Source organism: Cavia porcellus, unplaced genomic scaffold (assembly GCF_034190915.1).
Source record: "Cavia porcellus strain 051 isolate PalLab524CR breed Dunkin Hartley unplaced genomic scaffold, mCavPor4.1 scaffold_5, whole genome shotgun sequence".
Lineage (NCBI taxonomy): Eukaryota > Metazoa > Chordata > Mammalia > Rodentia > Caviidae > Cavia > Cavia porcellus.
The window spans coordinates 63,618,958-63,631,769 of NW_026947488.1; the positions used below are offsets into that span (position 1 = coordinate 63,618,958).

The window sequence follows — 12,812 nt, forward strand, 5'->3', positions numbered from 1 at the left end:
AGTGTTTTGATCAGACATGATTTCTTTCTACACAGTTCTGTCAGGTAACATGAGTGTTCCTACCACAGATGTCCTGAGCCTACAGAACAAATAGGTAGAAAGTTCAGTCCAAACTCATTCCTCAATTCCAGTTATTCCAGAAACTATGCCCAGAGGAGAAATAGCAGCACAGAACTAGCCAGCTGAGGAATCATGAACCACCTTCCCTAATCTGGTTGCAGACATAGGTGTACCACAGGAGTGGGCCAGACAGTACTCTGGGACCCATGAAGCCTCTCAGGTACTTTCTTTTCATTGGGCCATAACACCTGACACTTACATTTAAAGGTTTATTTTCTTTCGTGTTCTTAGTCCATAGTTGGCTGGTTTCAAGGCAGGATATGGCAGAAGGGTATAGCAGAGGAAATGATGCTCATGTCATGGCAAACAGGCAGCAGATACAGTTTGCCAGGCCATACCCCAATGACCCAGCTTCCTAGGCCCCTCTTCCTAATATCACATTTAGCTATAGCATCCCCTTCAGTCAATCCACCTATAAGTGCATGAGGCTAGCGGAACAGTCAGATACAAGCTGTAGTGGCCTCTGAGAGTTGTCCAAATAGTAAGACTTCGTTGACATGAACTTTTTAAACCTCACAGACCTGCCTCCAGATCTTAGCCTTTTTAAACACCCCCTTCCCACCTTCATTCTTTCAACAGTAATTTATTGCAAGCTTTTGTTCTAGAAAAAAAAAGCAAATAACTAAGAAAATGCAAATATTAAGTCTTTATCTTCAGGGAGTTTTCAATGCATGCTAGCAAACAAATTAGTGTTCACTAAGCAGAATCACTGTAACATAATTTAATAATTTGGTCACAACTTTGAAAACCCCTTAGCTTGATCATACAGGTTGTTCCCTGTTATCTTTTCTCTCTGCCTTCTTTCACAGACTGTACTTGCTTAGCACCTAGAAAACTGCCTCCACTCTACCAACTCAAAGATGAAACAGCTTTTCCATTAGCAAACTGCAGAAAGAAATTATGCAATGGGGTTTGGATGTCCCTATACCCTATTTCAGTCTGTTAAGGCTGGTAAAACAAATACCTTCGACTCTGGTAAACAACAGTTTATTGCTTACATTTCTGCCAGGGAAAGTCAAGGTACTAGCAGATTTAGAGTCAGTGGAGGGCTTGTTTTTTCTGTTTCAAAGATGGTGCCTTACAGCTGCATCTGAAACCAAGAAACAACCTGAATAAATTCTCTAATCTGCTTTACCTGCTTTTAGTTATTTGCTTGTCTAGATCTAATCCCCTTCACCTGTTCCTGGTCTTTTGCCTTAAAAATTACCTCTTTTGGGACTATAACACCTCTGAAACATGGGTCATGATAATAATTGTTGAAGTTTGATCACACATGCACAAGCCTATATATCCTATATATCCTTATGTAGCCTAACTTATAGCACCTTTCCACATGCCTCAAGCCATAAATATCCCCAATTCCATCCTCAGGCAGGCAGACTTCAAACTTGATCTCCAGGATTCAGAAATGGTGGCTTTGTGAATAAACTCTTTCTCTTTTGCAAAACTCCTTGTCTTAGTGATTGGCATACTACTGCAGGCAAACCAGGCTTAGTCATATCACATTCACTCCCTCCAACCTTTTTTTAATAAAGGCCCCACGTATTAATACTTGTGTTAGAGGTTAGGCTTCAGCATACTCTTCAAGGACCACTCACCAATCTTCTCAGATAAACACTGACGAAATGAAGACATTAGAGTATAGAAAGATTGACATAATTGCTACAATGGCCAGATTACCACAACTTACCCACAGATTCAATATAATTCTCATCAAAATACCAATGATATTCTTCACAGAACTAGAAAAGGCAATTCTAAAATTCATCCAGAAACACAAAAGACTCAGAATAACCAAAGCAATTGTATATAAAAACAGCAATCCTGGAGGCATCACAATACCCAATTTCAAATTATACTACAGAGCCATAGTAACAAAAACAGCATGGTGCTGGCACAACACAAGAGACACATAGACCAGTGGATCAGAATAGAGGACACAGGAATAAACCCATGGAACTATAGCCATTTGATTCTTAACAAAGAAGCCAAAAACACATACTGTATTGGAGAAGGAACAAACTCTTTAACAAATAAGGCTGTGGAAATCGGATGTCCACTTATAGAAGACTGAAACTAGATCCCTCTCATGTTGTGCAAAATTGGATCCAAAATGGATCAAAGACCTAAGTATAACACCTGAAATTCTGAAACTTCTAAAACAGGTAAAACACTTGAAGCGGTAGGCACAGAGACTTCCTGAATAGTCACTGATAACACTAGAAATAATAAGAACCAACAAATGGCATTATAAAACTTTAAATCAAAGGAAACAACTATCAGTAAAGAGACATTGTACAAAATAGAATATTTTTGCCAGCCACTCCAAACAGGTTAACACTGAGACTATAAAGAATGCAAAAAAACTAACAGCAAAAGAAAAACGACCCAATCAATAAATGGGCAAATGAACTGAAGAAATAATTTTATCCCACCAATATTGGGGAGCAACCTTAGGGCCTTCATACTCAGTTACATCCCAATCCCTTCCTTAAAATTATTTTCTATTTTGAGTCAGGGTCTTACTAAGTTCCCCAGGCTGGGTTTGAACTTGCAATCCTGCTGCTTCAGCTTTTCAAAGTGCTGGGATTATCGTTGTACATCACCTTGCTCAGCTTCACACTTTAGTACAAATGGTCAATAAATATTGGAAAACAATGTTCAACATTGTTAGCCATTAAGGAAATACAAATCAAAACTAGGTTGAGATTTTATCTTCCTTTAGTCAGAAGAGTTATCCTCAAGAATTTCTTTTAAAAAAGTAAATGGTGACAAAGATGTAAGGAAAAAGGAACTAACCCTTCCTACAGTACTGGTATGGAAGGTCCTCAAAACACTAAAAATAGAGCCACTGTTTGATCCAGCTGTACCACTTCTTGGTTTATATCTGAAGGAATTAAAGTGAACATTCTATAGGGATACTTGCCTTCCCATGTTTATCGTGGTACAATTTATAATAGCCAAGATACGCAACCAGCCTTGGTGCCCACTGACAGAAGAATGGATACAAAAAATGTACCATATATAGTTAACGGAGCATTACTCAGCCATGAAGAATGAAACTGCCACTGGCCGGAAAAAATGTATGCATCTGGAGATCACCATGTTTAGTGAAATAATCCTGACTCAGAAAGACAAACACCGCTTGGGCTCCCTAATATGTGGCATAAAAACAGATAAAAAGAATGTAGTAGAGAGATTATTAGACACACATACAAAAGAGAATAAGAGTGTAAGGGCAGATAATAGGGAGAAGAGATTTGATCAACGTATCATATACCTTGAACCGTCCCCCCAAACTCCACAGAGTGTGGGACAATGGGCATGACGATCCTAAAAAAAAGTAACAGGACTCCCTAAAGCCGTCCTAGGAAGAGCGAACCTTCCTGTGGCTTCAGGGTCCCACGGGTCTGCCTGTGCCCATCGGGTTAATGCCAGCGTCCTCTCCGCACTCGCCGGCTCGGTGGCTGCATTTGGTGCTGGGGATGGGGGGGTGGGGGGCGTCTGAGCGAGGCCGGGGCGCAGTAGGCCCGCTGGGACCCCACAGGAGCTCCCTACAGAGCGCGAAGCCTCCGCGGGCGGCCGCGGCGGGGCTGGGTCTCCGCCTGGGGAGGCGGCCTGCGCCGAGCGCCCGGGGGAGCCGAGGCGTGACAAACAGTCGGCGCGCTGCTACTCGCGCCTGCAGAGCGTCCAGCCTTCAAGCCCTCGGCGCCGTTCTCGGGGACGCGAGCTAGGCCGCGGCCAGTAGGCCCGCTGGGACCCCACAGGAGCTCGGCGCGGCCACGCCGCAGCCCCGCGCGCAGGTGAGACCGCGGCCCGCCTGGGGACCGGCCCGGCCGCCCCGCCCCCTCCCCAGCCCCTGCGCGCAGTTCTGGCGCCCCCGCGCCTGGTCGCAGCCAGGCTCTGGGCGGGAGTGGCGGCTATGCGAACGGGGAGGCCCCGCGGCGGGCGGCGAGGGCTGGCACCGGGTGAGTTCTGGGCCCGGAGCCTCGGGAGGAGAAGGCGGAGGAGGGAGGCGCCGCGGAGGAGGGAGGGGCCGCGGGGACCGGGCGGCCCTGCTCGGCCTGGCCCTGCGGCGTCCCCTCGGGCCGTGCGCTGTACACTGAGACCCTGTGGCGGGGACGACGTGGGGGTCCCCTGCGGTGAATTTCCTTCTAGTCTGGTTTTTCCCTGGAAGCGCGAGTAGTGTTTATTTGTGCAGCATCTGGTGGACAAAACGCCGCGACCCGGCTTCTTTCTTCCCCAGTGCAGCTGCGCGGTCCCCATCCTTTCTGTTGGCTGCGCCACATGCGCCTCCCCCGGGGCTGCCGTGGGTCCAGACGCTCGTCGGAGCGGCCCCTGCCAAGCTCCCTGGGCCTTTTGTGACCTTAGTGGGAGAATTCGGTCAGGCCACGTAGACGGCTGTGGAGAAGTGTAGATTGAATTTGTTGTAAAGTAGACAGAGAACATTACACCTGCAAGTGTGAGGGCAGGCACCGCTACAAAGGGTGTTGAGGCTGAGAACCTTTTTATGCACACAAACTTACTCTTGGGGTCAGGGAAACCAGGGTAATTAAGAAGCTTAACATTTTTGTTAGATGTTACTTTGGAGTTGTAAAATGTTTTCATGTCCTTTTTCAGATTACCAGTGTTCTCTTAGGGGCCTTAATCATGCCAGAAACTTACGAAAGAAATGCAAAAGAAAGTTCTTTATTCAAACTGGTATCCAGCCTAAGTGGAGAGGCTTTTAAGAAAGTATTCCTTCCTGATGTTATTGCCGCAATCTATGCTAACCAGGATTGCTGTATATCTTGTTATAGAAATAGAGGCCCTGAGGACTAATAAATGATTATAAATATATAGCCTTTGTTTCTTTACCTATTAATGATAAAGTGTGCAATTTTGGATTCCCTGTTTGTCCCTCTGGCCATGAAACCTGGCCAACACTGACCACCACATCCATCCAGGATTATGATTTGCTTAATGTAGTCCCTCCCTTATGGCAAATACATTGGTGGTCTTCAGTTTTTACCTGTTACAAAAAGCCGTTCATTGAGCCTTACTCGTGTTTTGTTGTTGCTGTTATTATTTATTTAAAATTTTTGCCCTGTAAGGGATACAACTCAGTTTGCATAGAGCTACAGCCCCCAACCTTTACCCTATTTTGTGTTACTAGGGACTGAACTCCAAGTCTTTACACTAAGTGAGGTCCCAATCCCTCCTTGTTATTTATTAAATTTTGAGACTCACTAACTCTTAAGTTTGCAGGCAGGGCTCAAACTTGTGTCTTGTCTCTTGAACATGATTGTTCTTTGTGTTTTGTTTTGTTTTGACAGGGTCTTGTTATATAGTTCAGGCTGGCCTGGACTAGTCTCAAACACACAACAATCCTCCTGTCTCAGCCTCCCAGGTGCTGGGATTACTAGTGTGAGCCATCACTCCCAGCAGTGATTATTTGTTTAGAATGAGTCCCTCCTAAACACTTATGATACACATTCTGAAATGGTGCTTAGAAAAGTTATTCTTGCTTTTGTTCTTCCAGTTAAGTAGCACTGGGAATACCTGGTCCAGGGAGCTTCTTGAGACTCTGAAGGAAGATCCTTCAAAGTCCTGTAAAAGATCTTGGGCATGTGGTGTCAACACCGGTTAGGAATCACCTGCTTTATGGCTGGTCTTACAAGAAATTTTTGTTGAAAAGGCAACTTTAAGCATCTCAGTAATTTTTAAAATGACTTGAACTGTGTGGGCAGTTCAATACAGTTAAATATAAATTAAGTCAAAATTGATACTGAGTTAATGAGAACAGTGAAAAGTCTCCATGTTTTTTAAGCCATGCACCGAACCATAAATACTGGGTTAATAAGGGATTTTCAAAGATTATGCTGATAGGTAAATCAAGAGATGTCAGAAAGATTTCTTTGAAGACATACAAAACTTTCAAGTAACATTCCTATCATGAATAAAATGTTTATTCTATTTTTTTCACTTTAAAATCTCCACTTAAACATAAAGGGATTTAAAATTATTTTGCCCTTTCCAGTTTAACCATATAATCTTGAAAATACAAGCTATGCATAAGAGTTTTTAAATGATAATAAACTTATTCCTTTCTTCCAAGATTTTATCCAAAGCCTGTCTTCTCACCTGTAAGGCAGTGTAGGACCCTTTCTCTACAGGCCCATTCTATTCTGCATTGGTTCTCTTTATAAGGATGCTCCTATTTGCTGTCCTATAGTTGTTCTTTGGTCTTTCTAGGGTTCTCTACCCTGAGCTTAGTGGCCAGCTTAGTGTCTAGCACATAAATGCCCAGTAACTGCTGGTGTCCTCGGTAAATTTAGAATATGACATGTATTTACTAAATTGAATCATAATTTATAGAGGTCTAACTTGCATGGCCATAAAATTCACTCATTTAAAATGTATGACTCAGTTTTTGTATATGTCTTTGTTACTTTCGTATTGCTGGTACAAAATACCCTACATCCACATGTTGAAGGAGAAAAGGTTTATTTAGCTCACAGTTCATAGAGGCTTCAGTCCATAGTGGCTGGCTACAGGTCAGGGAAGCATGGGAGAGAGGCATGGCAGAGGGAGAGGGAAAAAGCATCAGTGAGCCTCCCATTCTCTCTATATTCCATCCAGGATACAAACCTATTGATTGGTGACACCTACACTTAGGGTGGGACTTCTGATTTAAGCAAATCCATTCAGCCACACCCAGAACTATGATAAACCAATTAGCAGGCTAATCCGATACCACATATTTTCAATCCCAGTAAAGTATCACATAATCCAGCCATCTCACAAAAGATCACCTTGTGAGCATATAAGGTTTTGGGGGAACATCTAGATACAAGCCATGACAGTATAATAGTTATTTCTTAGGTTATGGTAAGTATATATGTAACATAAATTTACCACTTTTAAGTAAACATTTCAGTGGCATTAATTGCACTCACAATGTTGTGCATCTATCCTCACTACTTTCAAAATGTTTTCAATACCTAAAACATAATCACTGTAATCATTAAACAGTAACTTTGCTACCTCCTTTCTCCAGCTGCTTGTAACCTCTAATCTACTTTCTGTCTCTATGAATTTGCCTAGTCTAGATATTTTATATAAGGGGAATTGTTACAGTTGATTAGGCCATTAATAGCCCAGGTTCTCATGTAGATGAAGGAGAAATTCCCAGGTGTACTCCCAGTAGTAAGTAGTAAGCAGCTATGTTTATTGAACATCAGAAGTTATGCTCAGAGCCAGTCCTTGCCAACAAAGATATAGGTGCCAGGGCACCTGTCTTAGTTATTCTTCTCTCATAAGTGAGACAAAATACATGATCCCCAAAGTTAAGGAAGCAAAGGTTTATTTACCTAACACTTTGTAGCATTCTCAGGCAGGTGGTAGGCAGACTGTAGCAAAGCAACAAGGAATCTTAACATTGTCTTTCTGCCCCTTTTATACTCAATCCTGGCTACCAGGAGTAGGGTGATGCCAAACCACTCAGTAGACTTATTTCATAATCACACATCCTTAATCCCAGCATCACGCACTCTAGATTCTGCCACCTCTGAAAAAGCCCCAGCTAAGATGGCATGGGATTTTGGGACACATCTAGACACAAACCGTAACAGCGACAGAAAAGCACTGCACCGGATCAGAGTTATCAACAGCAACAGGAAAAGAGAGGGTCAATAACTCAGGCTTTTATAATTTAAACGGTAGACACCTTTGCTTTAGGTACCTCCCACTAAATTGCCCATGGCACGTATGCTCTGGTGCCTTTGCTCCCACCTAGAGCATACTAGGGCAATGGTAATCTTCTAGGCTTTTGATATTTTATTTCTTACCTCTCTTAGAATAATGAAAACAGGAATAACATTGGTGTGTTGCTTAGTTCCATGGTGAAAGAGAGTGACTCACTCAATTCCTTTGTTTCTGACTATACTAGAATCAAAGAGTCCTTGTGATTTTTAAAATTTTTATTTTAAAGAGAATAAAACTATCAAAACAAACCAGTGTAAGAAATACAGGACTTCAAAACTTTACAAAATCAACAATAGTTACTATAATGCCTTTTGATGTCTTCAAAATAGTTGCAGATAACTTTGGACGTAGTAAAAATCAAACAGAATAGAAGAGAATAGAAACAATAAAAACAAAACAATGAATGCAGTAAAGGATTTCAGAACAAGCCAATAGTAAATCCAAACTTGCTACCATAATATATCTTGCTATCCTTGAAATAGGTGCTCCTGCCATCAAATTTGACATAATCAAACAAAACAAAAAAGAATAAAATCCAGCCCAATAAAACAATGGAAATGATGTAGGACCTCAAAACAAGACCATAGGGAGTCAACAATGGCTGCAGTACTCAGAAGGAGATCCCCCTATGTGTCACACTGTTTACTGCTATCCTCTGAACCTGTGATCAGACTACTGGCCCTAGGTCTGCAATGTTTGTGAAATATCAGAGCACCACAGGCATCCCATTGCATTTCACCTTGATAGCTATCATCATAGCTTATGTTTCTCTGATTAAGCTGGTTGCTTACTCGGGGTCGGAAGGTTGAGAGGGGTTGTTACTTCTTGCTTGCCAGCCTGCACCAGAACTGGCTTGGGCCTAGCTGTTGCCAGTCTTGCGGTAGCCTGTGCATGGCACTGGATCCAGACCAGCCATGTTTGCTGGTTCAGCCATTGTTCTCTCTCCCCTCAGTCCATGAATGGTGCTGACTCACAGGAGAAGTTTGGGTCTGCTGTTCCTAGTCCTGCGGGGCCCACATTGGCACTGGTTTCCTGACCGTGCTTGTTTGCTGGTGTGGCCATTGCTCTCTCTTGTGTCTTTTTACTGGTGTATTTCACTTAGCATAATGTTTTCAAAGTTCATCTGTGTTATGTATCAGAATTTCATTTCCTTATGTGGCTGAGTAGTATTCATATGTATATATTTTGTTTTTTCTATTCTTGCACTGATGAACACTTGTGTTCTACCTTTTGAGTGTTGGAATGATGCTGCAATGAACGAGTCTCTGAGTGCCTGCTTTTAGTACGCTGGGGTATAAAATTAGAAGTGAAATTGTTAGGTCATACAGTAATTCTGTGTTTAGGTTTTTTGAGGAACTGTATACTATTTTTCTTAACAGTGTACCACTAACATTCTTACCAGCAATGAACATAGGTTTCAATTTTCCACATTCTTATTCTTTTGTGTTTTGTTTTTATTATAATCGTCTTAGTAAGGACAAAGTTGTATCTCTTTGACTTGCATTTCTTTCATGAGGTACTAAATTTGTATGTGTTTGTGTTTATCACATATATCTTTTTTTGAGAAATATCTATTCAGGTCCATGACCATTTTTTTTTTATATTTTATTTAAGAAGAAAAAGAAAAAAAAAAAAAACAAAAAGGGTGCAAGTTATACAGAATTTCTGAAAAAATAAACAGTAGGAAATCACTAGTTAATAGATTACATATTGTCATCTTAGAAATAGTTATTCAAGTTACAAAATTAAAGCATATAAAGTGGACATTCAAACAGTGAGATTGCACACAGTTCTGTTCAGTGATCCAACAAAACTCAGTAATATGGTCATCTATCTTATACACTTAAATATACATGCAGTTATATCCTTTAGAGCACTTTCTTTTCCTCTCAGGTCCATGACCATTTTTAAATTGAGTTTTTTCATGCTGAGTGACAAGAGTTTGTTGTATAGTCTAAAGATGATTCTCTTACCATATATATGATTTCAAGTATTTTTTTAATTCTATGTGTTGTCCTTTCATTTTCTTGATAATGTCCTGTGATGCACAGAAGTTTTAAATTGATCTTCATGTTATAATTATTTTTCTATTATTGCTGTGCTTTTGGTGTTATACCTAGGAATCCTTTACCAAATCCAAGAAAATCAGGAAAAGTTTAGTGATGTTAGTTCTTATATTTGGATCACGGCTCCATTTTGAGATAATTTTTATATATGGCATGAAGTAGGTGGTCCAGCTACATTCTTTTGCATGTAGATATCCAGTTGTCCTCATTCCATTGTTGAAGAGACTTCTTGTTCCACCGATAAGAGTTGGCACCTTTGTCAAGTTCAACTGGCCACAGACATACACATTCATTTCTAAATTTGTAGTTCTATCCTGTTGTTCTATATCTATTCTTCTACCAGCTCCATTCTATTTTGGACTGAACACTAATTGAAATAAATTCTTCAGGAACATTTGTCAGATTGCTAATAACATCTAAGTGAATTGATGAGTGATTTTTGTTTTCCCTGACATAAATTGCCAAAACATACATCAATCTGTTAACAAATTACACTTATAGCTATTGAAAGTATATTCCACATATGCTCCCCTAGTTGTGAACCAAAAGAGCAATTCCAATTAAATTTTAAAGTGCAGAGATTGAAATGAAACATGTAAGATAACAAGACCAGTGAACCTCGTGGAATTAGAAGCACCAAAGCAGAGCTTTTACAGACTTGATTGTGAACAGTTTTCTTAAACATTACATGAGATTTGTTGATGGAGAGTATGCTTTAAAATGGCATCATGTGGGAATTTCTCTTTACTCACAGTGTATTGTTGGAACCCTCACAGCCTTAGAAAGTTAGATAGGTAAAATCCCAGACTCAAGTTTAGTGGTGCACACCTGTAAACTCCTGCTGAAGCAGGAGAATTATGAGTTTTAAGGAGCGGGGCTATCTAGTGAGGCGTTCAAGCCCACCCTTCCCAATGTGTTAAGGATGAAAAGTTGCTACCTATTTGACTCAGCTCTCATTCCTTTAGTACTGGATTACAGTGTTCCCATAATCACAGTGTTGTCATACAGGAGAGAAAAACTGAGTATAGCAGGGATGGTATCCTGAATAAAGTAGTATCGTTAACAATAACAATAGTCTCCAGTGCAGCCTGGCTACTAATAAACTGTGGTAACTATTAGCCTGATACTTTTAACCATAGGAGCAAATTCTACAGTTGTCTAACAGAATCCATCATATACCAGGAATCTGTGTACAATGTTTTTCCCTTCAGTGGAATGATTTTACCTTGTTGTGAGGGTGGGGATTAATAGGGACAGGGTACAACGGAGAGATGACTGAGGTCCTATGTAGTAGGAGCGAGACTTGGGGGCATAGGATGACCACCCAAGTTTTGGGAAACTGGAGGACAGAAGAGGGAAAGAATGGAAGAGGAAGCAGGGCATAGTGAACTGGCATAGAAGAGATGTTTATTTACATGGAAGTATATAATTGGCAAAAGAGAATTAGAAGAAAAGTAAATGAAATCATAAAAGAGGGTAATAAATCTAAGTCATTGAAGAGAGAGGGGAAAAAGAGACTAAAAACATAAATAACCCCCCAAAATAAAATAAGACCAAATTAAACTAAAAGACCAACTAGACAAAAAAAGGAAAACTGGTCAAACAAACATAGAAAAATTAAAAAAGTAAAATAATAGTATGACGAATCCTATCAAGTCTTAACTAATCTTGCAGTTCCTCCAGCAGTTAACCTAATCAGAGTTATCATTATATCAACTTTTTCTTGATGCAACTTCACAGTCATTCTTACTAGATTAAACATACAAATCACAGCCCTCTACTTACTTTTTATATTAACTTCAACATAACGAGGAAAACTACCATCATTCTGTGGTAGGTCCAAGTGTGATCTCAGAAATGTGTTGTATACTCCAGCCCATTTTGCAGTGGGATTGGTGCTGGGTATAGGGCTAATCATGGCGTCTGGATGCAGGGCCTGCAGGTAGCATTCTGTTGCTGGGGTTCTCCCCAGCCCTTTGAGACATATTATATATAAAAGGAAAGAATGGCAGTCCCACTTATCCCCTTCTGTTCTGCCTGTCCATATGCCAAAGCACAATAATGGTTCATCCAACTGCTGGTGTGTGTGTCCATGCCCAAGTCGAGGGGAGGGGTCCCTGCTTGGGGCAGTCTGGCGGCATGTGTCTACCACTGCTGCTACTACCACAGGTGCCCTGCTGGGTTGCTTGAGGTCCCTGCCTGGAACAGTCTGGGTTGCTAGGTACAGATTTTTTACCAAGTTTCATTCTAAAATTCTTAGCAAGGTTTTTTTTTTTTTTTTGCTTGTTGCTCATTGGAGTGTTTTTATGAGTGCTTATTCCTTCCAAATTAACATTATTTTAACAAATTTGTGACATTTGGATTTTTCCAGCCAAAGAAATTGGGAATCTCATTTTTAGCAAGAAGATAGTACACTTAAGGCATCAACAGAGAAAAGATATTAAGGAGAAGACTAAAACTGGAGTAGATCTTGAGAATAAAAATGATTGAATTTATGATTGGCAGGGGCCTGTTAACACCAAATCTTATAATGTGGAGTTCATTCATGTGAGTATATGTGTGCACCAGATTTTAGTAAAAGTTAGTGCTGTCGCCCAATTACTTATTTACTTCACTGCACAGTATTAGGTTCTAGCTCTAGCTTAGACCGTACTAGTTACCAAATGAGTCCCATAACTTTTGTGAATTCATTATTACCACTAGTACATTAAATGGGCTTAAGTAAGTTTTACTTTTAAAAAGTAAATCAGTATACCCATGGCTACTTCCTGTAAGTTCACCGTGTATTTCAGATAATTTTTTAAAGTGTAAAATGTACTGTGAAGATTGCATGACAGTAATTGCTACCTTGTAACCTTGCTGCTGCTAGAAGAAACATCA

General features: G+C 40.7%; 2 protein-coding genes across 8 annotated transcripts in view; one reads left to right on the forward strand and one right to left on the reverse strand.

Annotated features, from left to right (window-relative positions):
- Positions 1-3,563, reverse strand: part of Cep70 (centrosomal protein 70) — a 51,016-nt gene extending 47,453 nt beyond the window's left edge. For both annotated transcript variants that reach the window (XM_063249071.1, XM_063249072.1), the window contains exon 1: positions 3,401-3,563. The gene's annotated coding sequence lies outside the window, so the exon portion shown is untranslated. The remainder of the gene's footprint in view (positions 1-3,400) is intronic.
- Positions 3,564-3,781: 218 nt separating this feature from the next.
- Faim (Fas apoptotic inhibitory molecule) overlaps positions 3,782-12,812 on the forward strand; it is a 49,729-nt gene continuing 40,698 nt past the window's right edge. For 2 of the 6 annotated variants that reach the window (XM_063249078.1, XM_063249076.1), the window contains exons 1-2: positions 3,782-3,923; positions 12,304-12,479. In XM_063249078.1, the coding sequence (XP_063105148.1) occupies positions 12,415-12,479 (65 nt within the window). In that variant the 5' untranslated portion in view covers positions 3,782-3,923; positions 12,304-12,414. Of the gene's footprint in view, positions 3,924-3,953; positions 4,089-12,303; positions 12,480-12,812 lie in introns of those variants that run through there. The other 4 variants (XM_063249074.1, XM_063249077.1, XM_063249079.1 and 1 more) reach the window with 4 other exon arrangements.